The following is a 22,790-nucleotide window of genomic DNA, read 5'->3' as shown; positions in this document are numbered from 1 at the left end:
CGAGCCATCGTAGTTTTGTCAAAGATCATGGTTGTTTACTTTGTTTAAGGCGGTATCTTTGAATTGAGATAAAAAAATCTCGTCAATATATGAAATATTATATTGCGGTTTTATAATCTAATATATATCATATCATATCATATCATATAACTAATATATAAAGCTAAACTTTTAGTCAGGTCACGAGACAGCGACACTTGGCGTTTTAACTTTTTGCCAAGTGTCTCGCCACGTTGGACAGATTAAAATAGACTTTATAAGAAAAAAAAAAAAAAAAAAAAAAAAAAAAAATTAGTTTAGAATTCTATTTGGATAGAATTTTAGGATAAAATTTTTAGTTTATAGTTTTATTTTCGATAAAATACCAATATTAAATTGAATTATAATTTTATTCAAAAATATTATTATTAGTTTTTATTATGTACCTACTGCATAATGTAAATAAAAATTATCTTAAATTCAATAAATACCCGAGCATCGCACGGGACACCAAATTAATATATTAAGCTAAACTTTTAGCCAGGTCACAAAGCAGCGACAATTGGCGTTTTAACTTTTCGTCGTCAAGTGTCGCGCCACGTAGGATAGACTTAAATAGACTTTGCAAGATAAAAAACGGTTAGTTTAGAATTCTATTTGGATAGAATTTTAGGATAAAATTGTTAGTTTAGGGTTCGTTTGGCATCGTTGTGGTTTTCTGTTTTTTGGTTTTTTTGTTTTTTAAAAGTATACAATATATGTCACATAATGAATCAAAAATTATTTAGAATTATTAAAATCGTGATAATTTTGAAAACTGTCAACACAAAAGTGGAAACACCTTTTTCCTATTTCCTGTTTTTGGTTTTTAGTTTTCAAAAAAACAGAAAACTGAAAACCAAAAATGATGTCAAACAAGCCCTTAGAGTTTTATTTTCGATAAAATATCAATATTCACAAATTGAATTACAATTTTATTCAAAAAAAATTATTAGATTATAATTCTAATATAGTTCAAAACGTAAAACATCCATTTATAATATATTAAATCGGCTAAAATAATATGAGACTATGAGTACTTCATAATCTAATAGAATTTTATTACTATGTAAACCCATCAATTAGGATCGGTTTATGAGTCATCTCGAATTGGGTTACTTCAGGTTATGAGTCAAGAAATTTTCAACTCTTGCCCAAAGTTTTAGGTTCGGAACAACCCAACGGGCTTTGAACATTTATTTCATTTAATTTATTTTTTGCTATTTTTTTAGTGTATTAAATCGAACATTTCCACCAACATTATTATTAGTCATTACATGTCTATTAGATAGCAAAATCATCACAAAAGCACATCAATTCCTAACTAATTTGTATCAATGATATATTTTAAAATTTGATATATAGATTAAAAATTTATCTTACAATTCAATAAACAACCCGGGCATCGCACGGGGCACAAAACTAGTATATATATAAAGAGGAGTTTTTTTTTTGTTTTTTTTTTTTTTTTTTTTTTTTTTTTTGAGTTTTTAGAGAGCCACATAAGATTTAATTTTTTTAGCGTGCCATATAGGATAATAATTTTTAGTGATAGCCAATTAAATACGAGATTATTAATTTCTTTTAAAATTAAATAATTTAAATGACACATTGGCGAATGAGATTTCCCAGTTTAAACTAATTAAGTATAAAATATTATCTTTTGGTATCAAGAATTTTATCTAAAGATATAACAAATTTTAGCACATAAAAATATGCATAAAAAATTATTTTAAAATATTCAAACAAATCGTGCACGGGCTTTATCTAGTTTTGTATAACACCAATTAATGTAGTCCATATGAATTTATGCTATGTTTGCAAAATTATTATGAATTATAATATTGATCGCAAGCCCCTATGAAGAATACTCAAGTGCAAACTTTACATGTCATTATCTCAAAATATTTTGGTTCATGTACATGCCTCATTGAAAACGAAAATAATGAATATTGCAACTTTGCTTTGGTTCATGTACACACTACACCTATTTTATGTCTTTAGTATCTGTAAAATTATTAGCTTAGGATTGCAGAATGCGAAGTATACAACAAAAGGCTAATAATGAATAAGTAAAAATTAAGTGAACTAAATGACTTCCAATGGAGTAAGATATAGGATAAAATTTGAATGATATAGTAAACTCTTATGCCGAGCTTAGCTAAGTTATAGCCATAAACCCTTTGGAATGATTAATAATGTAAATGTGGAACAAAGTGAAACCAAAAGGTTGTGTATATGCAAGTAATGCAACTACAAGTTGTAAGTGATTTACAAATGACCATATTCATAATTTCTCTTTTGAAACTAACAACATTTAAGTGTTGTTGATGATTTGACATTATGCTTTTGTATGCTCTATTTTGTTTAAACTTATACATGTATATGATGAAAAGGACATTCAACTACTTTCTTAATATATTACACACCATAATGAAACCAATGTCAATATGAAACCAATGTCAATAGGAAACCTAATGCAAAAATACAATGAACTTATTAGTACAAATACACGATTTGCCCATTTTAGTTGCACACTCGTAAACTCTAAGTTTCTTGCATATAGTTCTTATCTGTAAGTCAACACACTGATTGAAGTTGAAAGTAGTACTGAGATGTTTAAATCCTTTCAAATGAGAAGTTATTCAGACAAAGGAAAACTCATTAATTGATTTAAAGTAGTGTGGTGTAAGACTTCTCCATATTTAGGACCATGATTCCATGCATAGGTACATACATGTTTATAAGAGATGGATATTATCTAATCTAGTAAGAAACGTTGTCAATTGACTTTAATTATCTCTACTCGTTTGGATATGTTTAATCACTACTCATACAAAATTTAGGCAACTTTAGAGGATGACATGGTTTAATAAATTCATCCTACAATAAAAAAAACTAGTGTGTGGTCCGGACGATGCTCCGGGTTGTTAGTTTGTACTTGTTTAATTTGATAATTATGTTCGGTTATTTCTTCGTAATGATTTGATAATTATCTTGAAAATTTCATAATTATGTTACAAAAAATTGTATTAGGAAAACCATATTCAATATTTTGTAAGTTTTGATTTATATATATTCAACATTTAATGATTATTTACGGGGAAAACAAAATTAGTATTTTTCATCTAATCGAAAAAACAATACGGGGTTTTTCAAACTTCAAAATTATGACATTACATAATGGAGAACAAATAGGATACTTAAACACTAATCATTATATCCAAGCTAACTATAACTTTGTTGAGTAATAAACGTTGTAAATGAATAGCGAAGGTGGTATAACTTGTAACTTGATACTTGTTTCAAGTCTTAGGGCCTGTTCTCATACGTTGAATTCAGTTCAGCTCCTAATTTCCTTCTCTTATAAAATATTCAGTTCAGCTGAGTTCAGTAAATGAGAACAAACCCTTAGTATTTGAGTTGATTTAATCTCTCGGTGCGATCAAACGTTGACCATATTTAATTATTCAATTAATTTATCAAACGTTGACCATATTTATTTATTCAATTAATTTATCAAACGTTGACCATATTATTTATTCAATTAATTTATCAAACGTTGACCATATTCATTTTTTTTTTTGGTGAAGGAGAGGGGCAAAAGCAAACATAAAGAAGTAAAATAAAACAAAACTAACAAAACAGCCTAGAATGTAGCCAAACTACATTGCTCCACCTCGATCCTTGGTCACCAATCTTGGCCAAGCCCTCCATTTAAGTTCTCCAAAAAGACCGGACGAAGGTCCCTTTGGATCGCTTTAAAGAGAGTTAAGTTTTGTTCCGCATTCACCAATCTAAATATATATTTTTCAAATTTCTAAATTAATTAACAGGGTAATTCGATGGCCCTCTTCTAACTATAAAAATTGGTTCCTTTAAAATTTAACTATAAAAATTGGTCCCCTAAATTTTTAAGGACTATTTTTAAAAAGTTACAATTATTATAATTATAAAATGTTTTTTTTTAATTTTTTTTAGTGCAGTACTACAAATCATAGAGCTAAAATGTTCATATTACTACGTTTAATAATAATTCAATAAAACAATAAACAAAAACTTTTTATTTAAAAAGTATCATCCTTCCCACATTCGTGAAGCAAATTATATCTTCATAATCAATTTAATTTTGTTTTGGAAATTAAAAGGCAAAGTTAGATTTGGATTATTTTTGTGGGTTTTAGTTTGAAAATGGTGGTCTTATACGGGAAAAAGGTGAATAGGTAAGATTATGATTTTTTTAATGAGTCAATGTTTTTTTGTATAAAAATTATAGGCCCCTGATTTTTGGGGGCCTTGTTAAGAGGGTAAGAAAAAACCGATTCAAAGCCGGGCTTGTTGATTCATGTAAACACCATGCATGCTTATGCAAATGAGAATGTAAAAACACCATAGTCAATAATAATAATAATAATAATAATAATAATAATAATAATAATAATAATAAAATAAAAAAAAAATAAAAAAAAAACATATAAAATTACACTTTACTATTGTGTACTGTTGATCATATTTTTGAATCAAAATTGAGTAATTCTATTTTAAGGACTATGAATCATATTTATTAAAAAAAAAAAGTATATTCATTTGAAAAAGGACACACTATTGACTACTCACATGACTTTTGATTAAAGAAAGGCATTACAAGAAAAAAAACATAATATGAGAAATAAGTATGAACTCACTTATACGTTATCATATGTGACGAGTTGTAGATCGTCCACTTGATACATTTTTAGTTAAAAAGAACAAAAAAATAAAGGGAAATTCTCAATGATAGCCCTTTATTTTTGCTTATTTTCAATGGTAGCCAATTTTTATTTTGATTATCTTTGGTAGCCATATACTTTTATAAATTCTCAACCGTAACCTTAATGATATTTTTTTATTAAAATTCCGTTAAATCTAACATGACTAAGGGCCTGTTCACATTGATTGAACTCAGTTGAACTGAACTGAACCGAACCGAACTGAACTGAACTGAACTGAATATTTTATAAGAGAAGAAAATTAGAAGCTGAACTGAACTGAACTGAATTGAATTTCAACGTAAGAGAACAGACCCTAAGAAACTAAGGTTAACTTTTAAAAAAATAAAAAATAAAAATGTAGTGCTTGTAGTTTAGTTAGAGCAATCCCGCGACCCCCTCCATTTTCATTCCCCTCTTTCCTCTTCAAAAAAAAAAAATTAGGGTTCTTGATTCTCTCTCCTCCTCCTCATGGATTAGCAGTTTTAGCACCATTATTGGATAATTGAACATCAAAGCCACACCCTAATTCAAGCACTAGAAATAATTGATTCTTGGGTGGGGTATCTTGATGGGTGATCGGTTTCGTGGGAAAGGGAATATTTTTCGTGGGTGGGGTTTTGGCGGATGGTGTTTTTGTGGGTTGGGGATTTTTTGGGTGGGGTTTTGGTGGGTGGCCAACTAGTTTCGTGGGGGGATTTTTCGTGGGTGAGGTTTTGGTGGGTTGTGGTTTTTGTGGGTGGAAGGTATTTTGAGTGGGGTTTGGGGTTGGCGATGGCCGATTTCGGGGGAGGTTGCGGTGAAGGGGATGGAGAGGGGGTGGTTTTTTGCGGTGGAAGGTGTTGTTGGTGGAGGGTTTTGGGGTTAGTGCATGGTGGCAGCCTGGCAGCCATCAAAGATAAGGGAATGAGAAAGAAAATGGTTAAATAGAGATAAGGGTTAATTGTGGTTAAAGTTAACGGCTATTTAACGGATTTAGGCTTAATAAGGCTACGGTTGAAAATTTATAAAAGTATATGGCTACCAAAGATAATCGAAATAAATATTGGCTACCATTGAAAATAAGCAAAAATAGAGGGCGACCATTGAGAATTTCCCAAAAATAAAATATTACCGAAGCATGTAGTCTCCGTACTACGAACACATAAACACAAACCATGCATGTTTCACTACGGAGTACTTTGAAATTCGTAACTGAACATTTTTTTAAATGACTGTGCCATGGGTCGAACCTAACCGAGCACACCCACCATTTCACAACCTCTTTCTCTCTATGTTCTTTGTGGTTCTAGCCTTCTAGGTTGGAATGTTAGATGTATTGGGCTATTATTACACTGTTCTTGCCGTCTTGGGTTTACTCCGTAATATTTGAGACCTCGGAGTAAAAATACGCCGGAAGATTCCCCCAAATTATCTCTGACGGCTCTGTAAAAAGAACCCTCACCACTCCCAACCAAAACCCCGTTTCAATTTTTTTTTTCTTCCCAATTTCTAAAACCCTATTTCAAAATTTCCCCAATTGTATTAAAATTCTCTCTCTTCCTAGAACAATCTTATTAATTTATTCACCAAATTCGAAAATTCACGGTAAACCCTAGCATTATCTTTCTCACTATTACTCTACTTCCAATTAGGGTTTTTGTTTGATTCATTTGTGCGATGGACCAAATTCGATACAACACCGCAAATTTCCCCTCTGAATCGACTAATGGTGTCAGATTTGCTTCTTCTTCTTCGCAACCAGATTTCAGCAGCAAAGCTGTTCAGGTTTGTTTCTGGAATCTCAGTTCAGTTCGTTTAGTATGTACTGCAATTTTTGCGCTATATTTCCTTGATTTTCGAACACCCCTTTTGATTTTTTTGGGTAAATTTGATTTGTTATTGCGGGTTTGTTAATTGGTGAAGTTGTTCTAGAGCTTGGCATTGCGAATAATGCAACTTGGTTAACTATAAAATGTGGATTAGTTGTCGGTGTTATTAGGATTAGTGAACTAAGTTTATCGGCGGGTAAAAGCTGGATCATTTTAGGGAGTAATTGGGAATTAGGGTAGCATTAGTGATGCAATTTGGAAGCTATAGCTTAAGTTTCTAGTATCTAGATTTATGTGTATGCTCACTATGTGGAGTGCTAAAGGGGAGAAATTAGAAGCTCGGTTGCGCCCATGCTATCGCGAGAATAATGAATTTAGTATTTGGAAATTGAAATTAGAGTTGAGGAGATTGGAGGTTTTAATTCATATAAAGTATATGGTAGATGCAAGCTTCATTGCCAAAAAGAGGGGTATAATAGAATTTGTATAGGGGTTTGTGTAAATTTCGATTATGGTAAGAAAATTAGCATTATTTTTCATTAAAATTTACTAGTGTTAAGTAAGAAAGTCTATGGCTTAAGTCCAAAGAGGAAAAAGGAAGTAAGTTGTAGAAAGAGTGGGCATTTTGGGGTGAGACCGTTGCTGGAGATGTGTGTTCATAGGAGTGGAAATAGTGGATATAGGATGCTAATAATTGTTCTAGGTGGCACTCGAACTTGTTTCCATCCGAAGATTGATAGCTATGGCACCTCATGTGTAAGGAAACTAGCTGATATAATTCTCTCCTTCCTGTATCTACTAACACATGGTTAGTCTCATTATATGATGTTGGGCAAAGTTTAGATGTATGTAGCCTTTCTCCTGACAGTCCTGAGTGTAGTTGCAGATTATTACTGAAATGCATATGTAACAGCGTAGGTATTGGATTTAGTTCTCGTTGAAGGAATTTATGGTACTTGAGATTTTAATGTGGATTGCAGATGATTTTCCATGCCACGACATTTGATTTGTGGGGGTGCTGCTTTTATTATCTGTTAGAATTTGAAATTCCTGCTCTGCTCAATGGCAGTTAGTCTGCATTATAATCATATAAATTACATTCTAACTCTTCTTGCAAAATTATAGGATGCTCTGCGACACCTGGCATCTATTGATCTGATTGATTTGTGCAATGAGGCAAAAGTTGAACGATGTCGTGCCAGCAGAGACCTGAGGAGTTGTGGTCGTCTTGTGGAGTCTGTGCTTAACTCATGTGGGCATGCATCTTTGTGTGCAGAGTGTAGTCAACGTTGTGATAATTGCCCTATCTGTAGAACTTCTTTGCCTAAGAATGGAAACATACTGCGGCCTCGACTTTACTATGAGTGCGTTGAGGCAGGTCTTATATCAAAAAATTGCAATGACAGATTTCAAGAAAAGGAAGATGGTGAAATACACCTCACTGCGGACGTCCAACGTCTTTATTCTTTGTTTGATGTTGCCATGGAGAACAACTTATGTTGTTTGATAAGCCATTGTATCCTCTCATATGATTTCTAACATCTTTGTCCTTAGTTCTTTTGTGTATTAATTTGTGGGCACATATTCTAGTTATTCACCAAAATCTGTTGATCCCATTTTTTCTTTTGCTTTTATTTAAGATAACTAAAACTCCTTTTATAAGAAAAGATAAGCTTTTAATATCCCTTGTCCAATTCAATTATTTAAAGTCAGGGCTCAAGGGAGATTTTTTTGTAAGACTGATGTGTTGGAGATTGTATTTCCTTGACAGAAATATTATAGATGTTACAGATGTTTGCATGGATGAAAGTGCTGTATCAAGTGATCCTGTAATAGCATTTCTGCTGGACGAGGTGGTTGTCAAGGACTGGTGCAAAAGCGCATTCAAAAACATCATAGAACAACTTCGAGGGATATGTATCCGAGTTGCTTATGCTTTTTTAGTTTCTTACTTTCTTATTCCATTCTTAGCTAGCATATTCTTGATTGTTTTCTTCTGTTGCTTGCATTGTTTGTTTCTTGACTTTCTGACCAGATAATCTTGAAATAACTGAGATGAAAACAAAAATGGATGCACTTCTTAAGGTCTTGGCGAAGCTAGTTGGCTTGTCCAGTGTGCTGGAAGTTTTGAACTTGTCATTTAAGGATACACATTCAGCCAAGCTTGATGATCTTAATCGCCTTCAGGAGAGCATATTGAAGACCAAGCAGGTTTAGTATGTAAAATTATCTGTTTCCTGTCCAGATTGTCAACACTGTTGAAATGTTTATACACACACACACACACACGTTTGTATGTATAATTATTCCTTTATTTCTCAATACATGTATCATTTTGGCTTTTTAGTTTTTACACTCTTCATATACCAACTTTGACCACAAGCTATTGTGGATATGTGAAAATTATTATCATTATTGTAATCTTTGTTGGATTATTTTCAATGTATGATTTCAAAATATCAAATATTAATAGTTTTTTCAATCTAATATATAACTAAAGCTATTGACAGTTAAAGTTGCATGTTGACTAGTGTGAAAGTCAAAAAGATGTATGTATTGAAATGCTTATTTCCTGCTTTTGCTATAGAATCGTTTTGCATTTATAAAGACCATCTGAGTCTGCTATATGATTCTAATTCTGCTCTGATTTCTGTTGAATTTCAGCATATGGATATGATGTTGTGGTGCATTAGACATCAGTTTTTGGAAAATGTCAGGTCTCGCCATGACAATGTTTTTACATGGCGTTCAATTGTGCGCGAAAGGAAGTCAGCTGCTGTGCAGCGAGCCTGGCCTGAAGCAGTTGAACTTTTTGGAGAGTCCACAGGACAAGATAATTCGAGTCTCTTTATTGAGGACGCATTGTTGAATCTTGAGGTTGACAAGGGTGATGAGCAGGCAAGTGCAGTTGAACTAGAAGTTGCATCTTTACAAAGGGATGGAGGTTCATCTTTCTTCAGGTCTAAGATTGAGGGTTTGGGAGGCAGCTATCCATTTGAAAACGTGAGGGCTGCCATTGATACACTCTTTCTTTGCGGAGGTTCTGACATGGTGGTTGCCAAACGTGCTATTGTATCCTTTACTTTTCATTTATATATGTTAGAATTCTGCCTTTATGCAGGTTTGTTTTAATTTAACATGAGAAAGATGCTTCTTAACTCCTGTTCAGTTGTTGTATTATCTCTTTGATCGCCATTGGACGATGGCTGATGAGGAATGGAGACTTCTTGTAGATGATTTTGCTGCTACTTTCAGTATAACTAGGCACTCTTTACTAGAGTCTTTGACCTTTTATCTCCTGGATGATCACACTGATGAAGCCCTACAGGTACCTACAAGTAGTTTTCACTTGATTAATATTGTATTATTGATTTAGCAGTGTGTTTGATGAAATGAAATGACCTATCCTCTGGATTATTAACTAAATTGACTTTCAATTGGAATTATGTTAAACATCTTTAGTATGGTACTATAATTGAGTTAATTTTTTGATAAAATCAATGCAACTTGAGTTATCTAGCATTATTTTTGTCTATCAGCTAGAATGTATGTATATATATATTTTTAGTCTTTTATACAAGTTACTTGCACTGAATAACACATTAATTAAGCATTAAAATGTGGCATGGCCAGTGATGGAATTTTGTGTACTTCTGTTATGGGCATGCTTGGATTATAGGTAATGCATTAAGGGGGTGTTGAAGGCTAAATAAGATGAGGAAGTTTAGTTTAGGTGGTGGTCATAGGGGCGATGTAGTAATAACTCAAGGAGGGAGGGTAGGAAGGGGAATCATCACCCATGATGGGTAATTATTATCCCCAATGAGGTTAGTAATTCCCGCATTCCTCCCTCCTCCTTACACAATCACTATATCATTAGATCTACTACCATGCTCATCCACCTTCCGTTTATTATTTCTTTTTTTACTCTCTCCGTACTTTATCATCAACCTAAGCATGCCCAAACTGTTAATCATTGGCTGGAGGATTTTGTGACACGGCTATTAGGTCCATGTGGTTATGTGCTCATGAACAGTGAAGCCAGTGTCTTTTAAAATTTGCGGTCTCTAATTTTTTGGTCATTATGGTTTGTTGTAAAAATTCCTGTAACTGTATTTTCACTGATATTTTTTCAATTTCATTGTTGGAGTTTAATTTTTGTAGCTCCAAACGGTTGCTTTCATATCATTGGGCATGCTTCAATCTTATAGTGCTCAAATTGTTATATTATGTAGGAAGGTTGCCACCTTCTTCCAGAGATAGCAGGTCCAGAATCTCATCCTAAGATTGCAAAAGTTCTGCTAGAAAGGAAAGCTCCTGATTCTGCTCTTATGTTTCTGCGGTGGTGTGGCCGTGATGGTGGAGCTGAGGTTTCCTTGAGTGAGGCAGTCACAGCCATTAGGGTCAGAGTGGAATGCGGCTTATTAACAGAAGCTTTTATGTACCAGAGGATGCTTTGTATGAAAGTCAAAGAGAAGCAATTGAATCATAAATTGCCAGTTGATGCTTTCGATGAATCTGAAGGTGAAGTCAGAAGTTGGACAGATTGGGTGCTTGTACTGGTAACTGAGATTTGTTATCTTTGTGTCAGAAGGAATATTGTAGACCGTGTCATAGAGTTGCCCTGGAATGATGATGAAGAGAGGCATCTTCATAAATGCCTTTTAGATTGTGCTATAGACAATCCTCTTGCAACTGCTGGAAGTCTTCTTGTTGTGTTTTATCTCCAGGTGATTACTCCCTCTCTTTTCTCGTCTCCCCTCAATTTTTTTTTCCATGTACATCTATAATCTTGGTAAATCCAGTTTCTTTCCCCATCCCATTTGTCATCTCGCTTAAAAGACTTCCCATTTTCTAAAATCTAAATTATCAAGTTGATGCAATTCTGTTTCTCTGAAGAAGAATTTTATTCAGACTGTTGTAGGCCTGGATCTGCATATTATTCAAATTAAAGCTATAAGGCCTATAACCATAGTTTCCTGAAATCTAATATAATAATATGGTTGTTTAAATACTTCAGCGCCACCGGTATATTGATGCATATCATACAAATAAGGAGCTTCAGTTAGTGGAGGAGGATTTCTTATCAAAGAACAGTGGTGATGAAGAGGGCTTGTGCAGAATGAGATCGTCAGCTGACTGGAGATCAGGATTGGTTGTAAGTACTGCCACTCTGTACTGATCTCAATCTTGTGTACTTGTTATCTCTTATTTTAATCTTGATAATCTTGTGTTTGTAGAATATTGTTTTGATTTCTTTCTCAGTTTTACCGGACTTGCTTGAGTTCTCTCTGAGCTTTTACTCTTGGTTTTTTTTAATTTTTTATTTTATTAAAGAGTGAGTTTACAATTTTAATTATTTCTGGAGATGATCTTTGGTTTAAAGTGTTTTGTGTATACTAGCTCAGTTGCATTTGCCACCATGCAACTGAGCTAGTTTAAAATGAGAGGAATGATTTTTCTCACGTGCATAGTGTGTTACCGTTGGTTATGGAAAGTACTTATAATTTTGTTGGTAGTTTTTTTTTCTGGCCATTTTTCTTTCAGTCAAGCATACTGCTTTTGTGCTGTTCTCAATATTAATTAATTTCTCTGTTCCCCTAATATTGCAACAATTGTCGTTTTCAGATGTTTCACCAAATATTGCAAGATTACCATTTATGCACATGCTCTCTCTCTCTCTCTCTCTCTCCATAATCATTTTCATTGCACTTCCACTGTTTCATATTAGTTGACATGTTTTGATTTTGAGCATTGTAAACATAAGTTAATTTGACTTCATATTACGGAGTATGATTTATACTTAAGAACATGGTCATGTGGGGTCTTGTTATATTCGTCTTAATGTATCTTTTTCAAATACCTCTTCATAATTTTTTTTTCTTATTCTGATTATTGAGGATGCCTGGAAATGTGTCAACTGAAATGAAATGGAGGGAGTATTTATAGTCATTTCACATGGTACCTCCATTAAAAGGCCACCTCTGTGAACCGGCCTCTAGTAGAGTATTGTATATTGTTTAGGTTAAGTCTCTCACTAATGCACTCTCTTGATCTTGTTTTCCTTGCATGTATACCTGTTTGGCTTTGACTGAATTGGTATCTCTCTCTTGATCAGAATAAAGCTGTGGAGCTGCTTCCAGAAGTCGAGCAGCAGCAATTGATGGCTGGAAAATTGCCGGAGGATAGGGCTTTATGCGTAGACAGGGCTGATTGTCAAAGAGAAGCAAATATTGGTAGGGTGCGAGAAAAAGCTAGTTCTATGCCTTCAGCATCCTCTTCCTTGTGCTCTTCCCTTATTCTTCAGATGGAGCATGACACTTCTTTCAAGTCATCTGGGTTTCCAATTTCGAAACCAGCTGGACATGTTGGTGATACTGAACCTGAATTTCAAAATCATGCATCTCCCTCTACTTCTCATGGAAACTTTTTTATGGACACTGAAAAATCATTAAAACCTCCATTCAGCATGGTAAAAAATTCCAAGCTTGATGATGTATTGACCTCTGGAATTCGTTCCATGAAGGCTTCGGCTCTTAAAGATTTTAATAGAGCTTCATCAAGGCTTTTCAATGGTGAATTTCAAGATGCCCAACTTGATGAAGTTTCTCCCCCAGTAGAGCAAAACGGTCTGTTTGGACCTCTTCCAAAAGTTAGCCCTCCACATTCTCGAAGGGTTATGGCAAAACCAACAAGGACGCCAAGCAGTAACCGTGGCTTATTTGATGACTCACCTGAAGAAAGATTCAAAACTGCCTCTGGCAAGAGGTTCTCACCAAGAGACCTAGATAGACCTGGAAATACGGCTTCTTTAGGTGATGCAATGGATATATCATGGAGGTAAAAGACTTAACCCTTTTGATCCTTTTGTTTTTAGCTCAAGTTGATTCCTGACTGGGTTAATAATCCTGCTCTCTCTCTCTCTCTCCCCCCCTCCCCCTCTTCTCCTTCCCATGAGGCAGGGGTGCTATCACTTTGATTCGTAGGTAAACTTATGCAGCTTTGAATTTTGCCCATCTACAATCTCTTTATTATAATTCACGTATGCTTTATCTCATAACAGTCGAGAAGTATTCAGCTCTCCTGCCGCTGATTTCAATACTAGTAGTGCTCAAAGATGGAGGTCAGATGAAACTAGTGATGAAGAAGAGCAGCAAAGTCCGGAAAAGTTGAGGGTTGCTTCGTCTCGTCCAACAACAACGAAAAGAAGTTCTATAAGGGGTCGACTGTCACGTAGATAAATTTGTGAATGTTGACTGTCGCAGGTCCTTAATTTTTTAAAAGTGGGCCAAGTTGTGAGTGTTTGCAATACTTGTTAGAAGACGAGACAGAGTTGTACACATAGCTTGCAAAGAAAAGAAATATAGCAATACTTTGCTGACGCTGGTCTCTCGACTACAACTTCTGATGGTTAAACTGCAGTGTGTAGGAAGAAAAAATTTGGTAAGAGAACACCAAATTTCACAGTTCAGTTTCAACCTGTGTTTTTTCTAACTTGAGGAGAGTGATTTGCAGAATCATGCATCCTAAGTTGAACAACGTGAGGCCTGATACTTTGCCCTTGTTCCTCCTGCATTTGTGCATCTTCTCATAGCTTCTCTACTCATCTGATGTAATTTATGTGCTATGAATTTTTTTGAAAACAGAGAATGTGAGCTTGGCTTGGGCATCATATGCCAATCAGCTTCAAATTGATGGGATTTGTTTTGGAAGGTGTCCAAGCTCAAGTAACGATACGGTGAAAGTCATTTTTTGTCCATGCTCTATCTGTAGTTCAAATCACCTGCAATTTTTAACAGCATGCTTAGTATGATCTTTGATGAGCCTCTTCTTGCCATTGTTCATCCTCACCTCATTTGAGCTTTAAATGGTGACAAGTGACAACAGTTTGAAAAAAAAAATGTCAAAGACTAAAAAGTATTATTGAGGTTAGCCAGTGTGGCTCTCTCAGAGAACTATATTAAAATCTGGAATTGATACGAATCACTGCTTAATCAAAACTGCAACAGAAGTGTTTGAATAATTCTGAAGATCACTCTTTTGATTTTCTAGAAATTACTCTTCACTTATCAAGTTATCATACTTATGCGCCTGAAAAACAATTACTGCCTCTGATTTTTATTATTTGTAACTTTTGGGTATTATTTGTGAGATATAAAATACTCTAAAGTTGCAAATACTACCTCCGTTTCAAGTTAGTTGCAACTTTGAGCTTGACACGGATTCTAAGACAAAATTTCATAATGGTTGATTAATGAATTAAAGTACAGTAAATTAAGGGTAGGAGAGAGAAAGTGGAGGTAATTAAAAAGATGACCAACAACAACAACAACAACCACACCACAACCAACATTCAACATCAGCCACCTTTAGACCACCCATTTCACAGCCTGAAACCACCTGCTCTCAGGCCGAACCACCCAGAAACCACCCACACGCATTCCGAACAACGCTAAGACCACCACCTATTACCCCCCCGAGCAACCCCAAAATCATCACCTCTTAGCCCGAAACCACCCATATCAGGCCGACCACCCATCTCACAACCCTAAAACCACCCCTGCAGCGCGAACAACCCCAAAATTACCCCCTCTCAACCCAAACGACTCGAAACCACCCCCTCTCAACTCTAACCACACCGACACCAACTTCTCACAGCCGAACCTCCCTAAAGCCACCAACACTAGCCATAAACCATCCCAAAACCACCACCCTCAATCAGCCGCAAGATAACCCACACATACCCTAAACCAACCCAAAACTACCCTTCCTCACCTTGAATCACACTAAACCATCCATAAACAACCCTGAACTAGCCCAATTACCCCTCAAACTATCAGATCTACACTATTAAAAGAGAGAGAGAGAGAGAGAGAGAGAGAGAGAGAGAGAGAGAGAGAGAGAGAGAAAAGGAGTGAGAAAAGGAGTGAGAAAGGAACACTGAAGGAGTAGGCGGCGACTTTGAATATGGTGATGAGCAGCGACGACGTTGACAGTGGTGGTGGATGCGGCGGCAATGGTAACAATGGTGGTTAGATGTGGCAGCGACGAGGTTGTGAAGGTCGTGTTCAGATAATTCTTGGGAGTTGATTGAGTTGAATGATTTTTGGAATTGAATTGTTTTTTTAATTTATGTGTTAGATGAGTTAAATTAGGTGAAAATATTATGTTAATAAGTTAGATTAGGAATTTAATGAAATCTGATTTAGATAGTTAATTATGTTTATAAGTTTTTTAGTAAGGGTATTTTTGTATTTTCAGTTAAAAAAACTTACTAAAATAGGAAAAAAATAGAAAGTTGCAACTAATGTGTAGCACCCCGTTTTGGCAAAAGTTGCAACTAATATGTAACGGAGGTAGTAATAAAAATCGGAGGTAGTATATGAATGATGTGTTACAACCGCACAATAAGTAACTTGTTAACTTGAGAACGCCTGGAACTTCAGGGGTTGATAACTTTTTTTTTTTTTAAATAAAAATAAAAATACAGTCATTTTACATAAAATGTTTTTGTTTTTTTGTTTTTTTTTTTTTTAACAAATATTATACGTAGTATATTCCTGCATAAGGCAAGAAATTAAAAGAAAATTGAAGGGTATTATCTTACATTATACGGGAATTTAGCGTAATGGTAGACAGAAATAAACGTGGTTGCTTAGTGGAGTGTGGTCACTAAGCCATTAACCGTTTTAACCGCCACTTTTGAAAATCAAAAAAGTAATCTGTCGTACAAAAGAATAAGCAAGCAAGGGCTACTTCCGTTCCTAAACAAAAAACATCTAAACTTGATATGAATTTATGATGAAAAAGAAAGGTTTTAAGGATCAGTCAAATATTAGGAAGGGTCCATGGTCTGCTGAAGAAGATGAAGTTCTTATCGACTTCGTCAACAAAAATGGACCTAGAGACTGGAGCTCCATTCAATCCAAGGGCCTTCTTCCACGAACTGGCAAATCTTGTCGTCTTCGTTGGGTCAACAAACTCCGACCCAATCTCAAAGTGTGAGTTACTCCTTATAGTATTGCATGATTGAAGTGCAATAATGTATGGTAATCTCGATAGTATTGCATGATTAAGTACTTCTAGAAGAGATCAATGTAGGATAAATTACTTGAAAAGTAGAGGATTCGAAAAATAGACATCTCATCATGTATGAACTATTAAAAATATGTCTATGATGTGTAGGGTTTGATTAATGTCTCTTAAAAACAACCATTGTAGCCAAAGCAACCACAATCTTAATATTCGCAATTTGCAAAGGTAAAAGGCAGCCATTGTATAAATTTTGAAGATACATATTATATTGTTTGTAGAGAACCATTTTAAGTTTTTAGTAGCTTGAACAATTTACATTTCATTTTTCATTTAGTAATCTTTAAATTTTGACATGCTTTTAAATATTTTGGGTGTTATTTTTTTTGTTTCATTTTTTTGTTGGGTAAAGAGGTTGCAAATTTTCAGCCGAGGAGGAGAGAATTGTGGTGGAATTACAAGCAAGACTTGGGAATAAATGGGCAACAATTGCTTCACATTTGACAGGAAGAACTGATAATGATGTCAAGAATTTCTGGAGTTCGAGGAAGAAAAGATTAGCAAGAACCTTGAATTCCTCTTTACAGCCCAACAACAAGTGCCTTTACCAAGATCAGAGCAAACAGAAATCAACCGTGCCAACTCCTCAACTTCCATCATCGAACTTGGAGGTACTTAATACTCTCTATAGATAATTGCTATGATCATAAATTGTATATATGCAGTAAGAGTATCTATGTTAATTTTCAACTTACGGTTTAAGGATAATTACAAGTTAGCACTAGTGCTCAAGGATTATTAGAAGTTGCAATAAAATGTTAACTGCTATTATTGGGTTGTCTGTTAGGATTTTTGGTTTGAAATCTTATCTACAAGCTCTAATTTTCTGTTGATACTATCATGGTATTACATGTGTTGTATCTTGTACTCTCTCCGTTCCTAATGTATGACACAATTAATCTCAGCAATCTTAAACTAACAAGACGGATATAGTACATATTAGCATCATTTTGTGCTACTAAAACTCATACATTCCATAACATTTTGAGTGATTTAGGCCATATTTTGTGCTACTCGTCTTCTTTTGTTATCTTTAAATATATATGTAATCAATGGCTGATGTTATTATGGAATATTAAGTAGGTTTATACAGTATCATTAACTATGGTGCTAACAGTCTAACACATTTCATACACTAACACGTACTTCAGGTTTCTGAGAGCTGCACTTCCATGATTCTAGTGGGTGCACATCCATCTTCAAGTTACGACCTTCTTGGTTCCTCATCCCGGCCTTTAGATATCGAACCAATAACCTCATTACCTGCACCAGATACAGCAAGCAGTGGTCCACTGATAATAAGCACCAACCCTTCAGCAGAGTCCACTCTGTCAGAGACATCTTGGTTTCCCCAGCAGCCTAATCCTGCACCAGTCGGCGAGTCATCATGGAGTACATTGTCATACCCTCTTCCTTTTCTACATGATCATCTCATGAAGGATTTTGAACCAGTGTTTACTGAACCAACAAGCTTCTGTCAGTCATTGCCTTGTGATTTTGGGATGCCGTTTTTCGGAGGATCAATAGAGGGAAGCTGCAGCAAGAGTATTGTGCCTGCTGCGCAAAGAGATGCAGTGCAAAGTCTACCCAACCACCCAGATGGTTTCTTTGATGATTTTCCAATTGATGTTTTTGACAGTCTTGATCCTTTACCAAGTTCTTTGGATTACTTTCATTCATTATAATTCATTGAATTTTACTCTTTATACACCTATTTCAGTTTTAATCATAGACTTATTATAGTGTTACCGGATAAATTATAAATATTACTTCGTAGCATAAAATGTAGTGAATAGCAATATGAAAAAATTTATAGGGTTTTTCTACACAATGCCCCTAAGAATTTTATAAGCGCGGTAACCCCAAGGTACCTTTAATTTGAGATGTGATGGAAAACTTGACATGGTGAATGATGGAGAACGAGGTTGCTATGTGGAGAATCCAAAAAATAAACTAAATCCTAAGCCAAAAAACAGAGAATAAAATGGTTATTTATGGAGGAAGGAAGAGTACTGTTCTTTTGGGGGGATATTTTATCGTACACACTAAACATACCTTGGGATTAGTGGGTTACATACAAAGTGAAATTTTGAAAATGAATGGGCACAATTTGGAAATGTAAATACCTTAGGAGTACTGCGTAGAAAAACCCAATATAATACTAAGTATATAATTAAGATCGATTAGATCTAGTCATGAATCAAATGTATAACTGTCAATTTCATGTAATGACCCCAGGCCAAAACGCCAAGGTGCCAAATACTAAAAAATCTGTTTATGATTTCATTTATATTCAGCAATCTCAACTACTCTTCTGTCTCATTTATTATAGTACAATTTATGGGTTATTCTAGCTAATCCACATCAAATTATTAGAGCTATATACAATGGAAACAAAATTGTCTTACTCTAAAAAAATTGATTTATAAGTACAGTATAATAGTATATATTAATTAATTAACATTATATCTAGAAATTTTATTGATAATTAATTAATGGCAATGACTGTAAACACACTATATACAACATATATATGACTAGAGAAGGAGTTGTTGCCTGTCAACAACTCCATAAAAGTGACACAAACTGACAACGGTAAACAGGTAAAGTCAGATATAATAATCCAACTACTTTTATTATATTAAAACATGGAAAATATGATTGAAGCTACCTTAATTATTAGCTTTTGTGTGTGTAAAAAGTAGAGCTTTAGGAAGATGGAAGAAGAGAGTATTGCTATTGCTAATCTTCCTATCATCGACTTATTGTCGCCTGATCTTAACTCTACTGCTGCAACACTTCGCCAGGTTTGATCCATGCTTATCTTACTTATTACTACGACTATATCAGTCTATGTGTTCACTTCGCCTAATTTTTGCTAGACTAACATTATAATACTTTGGTAGTTGAAATTGGTTTTATTAATTTTGTAGGCATGTATCGACTTTGGTTTTTTCTACATTGTGAACCATGGAGTGGACAAAGAAATGTTTAAGAAATTATTTGAGGAAAGTCAGAAGTTCTTTACACTTCCTTTGGAAGATAAAATGAGAGTGGCTCGCAAGGGAATTTGTGGGTATACGCCTTTATATCATGAGAAATTGGATACCGCCAGTGTTACCAAAGGTATGATTTTGCTTATTTGTAATATACAAAGTACATTCGAGGTTAAATCAGCTCTTTATTTTTCATTATTTGAAATATGTTGCGACAGAGGGAGTAATATGATAAAGAATAACCCAATAATTATTGTGTTATAGTACAATATATTCTTACCTTGATTTGTATAATAAATGCAATAGGTGACTCAAAGGAATTTATGGACATTGGCCCGTTTCATGATAAAGATAGTGATTTGAACCAATGGCCTTCTGAAGGTAACGCACTTTAATAAGTTTTTGCATCAAAAAATAAGCTGATATAGTGCTTACGGATCATCTTCATTTGACTTTAGTTGTCACTATTATGGGTATATGAGTAGTTAACAAATCTTTGTACAATCCAGTTTTACAATAATGTTGTGAGATTGATTAGGGCATTTATATTATTATCCCATGTTCCAATGATGGAAAAAAAAATGAACAAATAAAATTAAAAGTAACAACTAATTCATCTATTATCTAATGGCATTTCAGAGCTTCTTCCAAACTGGAGACCAACCGTTGAAGCTTACCATGATAAAATTTTGTACGTTGCTATATGATATAATTCTTGTTTATTTATTCGCCTTCCTAGCACATATACGTAATGGAAACTAATAAGGGGAGAAATGCCAACAATATCCTTAGCAAAAGCCTATTTATAATGTACTTATCAGAGTAAATTTGGACATTTCACCCCTTATTAGTTGCATATCAGATACGTTTTCTTGTTTATAGTATCTACTCGTATATATGAAACAGTACTGATAATGCGTACCATCATGGTGTGGCCTCAGGACTGCTGGTAAAAGATTATATTCACTTCTTGCTCTGGCCTTAAACCTAAGTGAGAACTATTTTGAGGACATTGGAGCTCTGGATCCACCTATGCCTTTCATTCGCCTCTTACGTTACCCAGGTACTTCCAATAATATACGTGTGTGTCGTGTGATATGATAATTCAATGTCTAACACAGATAATTTGTATCAATACTCATCATAATATTTTTTTTTCTCTGATTTTACAATTTCAGGGGACCTCAGTTATTATACTGATGAAGTTTTAGGTGCTTCTGCTCACTGTGATTATGGAATGATTACATTGTTAGCAACTGATGGTGTTCCTGGACTGCAGGTATACATAATACAAGTACATACCGCGTAGTATATTTGCTTATTGCTATGTACATTAAGTTACATGAATTTTTCCTTAGATAAACCATCATATTATTATGTGAAGTTGCAACTGATTATCGATCATGCATGTTTATTTATTACCTAAGGTTTGCCGGGAAAAAGATCGCCAACCTCGAATTTGGGAGGATGTTCGTCATATTGAGGGGTAAATCTTACACTACAGTCATGGAACTACAATTATAAATTGTGGACGCAAATTAATATTGAGTTATGCTTTTGATTTTGAAAATTTGATACAATTTCAGGGCTTTAGTTGTCAACATTGGTGACCTTACTGAGAGGTGGACCAATAATGTATTTAGGTAAAGGACATTATATTATTTTGTCGATTACCAAACCATCATTTACATAATTACATGACACTGTGTTGTTGTTGCCCGTGGATATTGACTGATAACTTGATACGAGTAGTATTGTATCAAATACTTGGATCAAATCAATCCAAATTGCGGCATATACTATGGATTTCCTACTCTCCTGGAGTAAATTTCATGCCAACTTAAGTTTTCTCCTTACAGATATTGTCATGTTTGATGGTTGCAGGTCGACATTGCATAGAGTGGTGCCAACGGGACAAGAACGTTACTCTGTATGTGTTACTTTGTATTCTTTTTGCTTCAATGCTCTTCTATTCTTCATCTAATTTTTACCGTACCCTTATTCTAATAATTCAATTTACTATATCCCTTGTAAACTATGCCACAAAAAAATTAAAAGATACTTCATTTTTATTTTATTTTTGATAAAATACTTTATACTTACAAGTATAATTTTCAAGCTCTCCATAATAATCAATCCTTATGAAAACTATGTATGTGTTGCTTGACAAAGACTAAAAATGTAATGCAGGTGGCTTTTTATCTTGATCCATCGCACGATCTTATAGTGAAGTGCTTAGAAACTTGTTGCAATGACTCAAATCCTCCAAGGTTAATTTCAAACTTTTTCGTCTGCTTTTATTTTTGAGTTAATCGTACTTGTGATATGAATTTTAAAAACACTTGATCCGTTAATGTGCATCAGTTTAATTTTTTTTTTTTTTTTTTCCTTTCATGAAATCGAATAATTAACCTACTTCTTTCATCAATGGCAGATTTCCTCCATTTCGCTATATTGATTACCTTCTAGAACGCTTCAAGGGCACATTTGAAGCTTGAAGTTACACGCACGGAGTAAATAATAAGATGGAATATATCATGTAAATTAAATAAAGCCTTAGAATTTACAAAGGATAGATTATTATCATGTGATGAATGAAAACTCTTTGAAAAGGGTGTTAAATAGCTTTGTCTCTTTAATTTCGATGATTTTTTGTTGTTTGTTTGATGTAAAACCTGACATGCTAATGTATGTCTCAAACGTGATTTGGGAAGAACACACTTCTTTTTCAAGTTTAAGCTTGGGAATTGAAGCCTAGTTTCATTTGTCAAGAATTTTGGATTTGACTAAAGCTGTTTATGTTTGTTAAAGAATTAGTGTCAATTGGAATGATATATACATCCTACCTTCGTGTTTTAATAAGTGTTACAGTTTGACTAAAAATGCATGTCGAGGCACGACTTTTGACCCTATATTTATCTAATTATATGTTAGTAAAATCATAGAAAATTTGATATTTTGAAAGTATACATTATAACGAATCCAACAATTTATTATACAATAACATATGTTTTTTATTTTTATATATTAGTAAATTAATCAAGTCAAAATCATTATTTGAATAGTGAAAAAAGACAAACTGTAACACTTATTAAAACACGGAGGGATTATGATTTTATGAACCA

The 22,790-nt window shown here is 34.2% G+C and overlaps 2 protein-coding genes and 1 pseudogene across 4 annotated transcripts; all 3 read left to right on the top strand.

The window, feature by feature from the left end:
• The first annotated feature begins 6,160 nt into the window (after positions 1-6,160).
• Positions 6,161-14,371, top strand: LOC145593075 (E3 ubiquitin-protein ligase HOS1-like). Of its 2 annotated transcripts, XR_014102543.1 has the most exons (11): positions 6,161-6,533; positions 7,703-8,093; positions 8,360-8,494; positions 8,613-8,788; positions 9,242-9,649; positions 9,747-9,905; positions 10,813-11,307; positions 11,598-11,735; positions 12,696-13,417; positions 13,641-14,117; positions 14,224-14,371. XR_014102543.1 is itself a non-coding variant. In XM_081649585.1 (10 exons), exons 1-10 carry the CDS (start codon positions 6,426-6,428, stop codon positions 13,816-13,818), a joined length of 2,910 nt encoding a protein of 969 aa, XP_081505711.1. In that variant the 5' UTR covers positions 6,161-6,425; the 3' UTR covers positions 13,819-14,371. The 2 variants fall into 2 exon arrangements, 1 of the variants encoding a protein (XP_081505711.1); XM_081649585.1 differs by having other exon boundaries at positions 13,641-14,371.
• Positions 14,372-16,378: 2,007 nt separating this feature from the next.
• LOC145606240 (transcription factor DUO1 pseudogene) lies at positions 16,379-18,354 on the top strand (annotated as a pseudogene). Its single transcript, XR_014105229.1, has 3 exons — positions 16,379-16,578; positions 17,022-17,280; positions 17,821-18,354. The product of XR_014105229.1 is annotated as a transcription factor DUO1 pseudogene (transcript).
• A 962-nt stretch (positions 18,355-19,316) lies between these two features.
• LOC145593064 (azadirone synthase LFS-like) lies at positions 19,317-22,403 on the top strand. The gene is made up of 11 exons (XM_081649575.1): positions 19,317-19,476; positions 19,603-19,795; positions 19,972-20,046; positions 20,305-20,356; positions 20,607-20,728; positions 20,844-20,944; positions 21,093-21,151; positions 21,252-21,308; positions 21,550-21,595; positions 21,856-21,935; positions 22,100-22,403. Exons 1-11 carry the CDS (start codon positions 19,387-19,389, stop codon positions 22,161-22,163), a joined length of 939 nt encoding a protein of 312 aa, XP_081505701.1. The 5' UTR covers positions 19,317-19,386; the 3' UTR covers positions 22,164-22,403.
• The last annotated feature ends 387 nt before the right edge of the window (positions 22,404-22,790 follow it).

Source organism: Chenopodium album, chromosome 2 (genome assembly GCF_948465745.1).
Source record: "Chenopodium album chromosome 2, dcCheAlbu1.1, whole genome shotgun sequence".
Classification (NCBI taxonomy): Eukaryota; Viridiplantae; Streptophyta; class Magnoliopsida; order Caryophyllales; family Amaranthaceae; genus Chenopodium; species Chenopodium album.
This window is presented reverse-complemented; position numbering and strand designations above follow the sequence as displayed.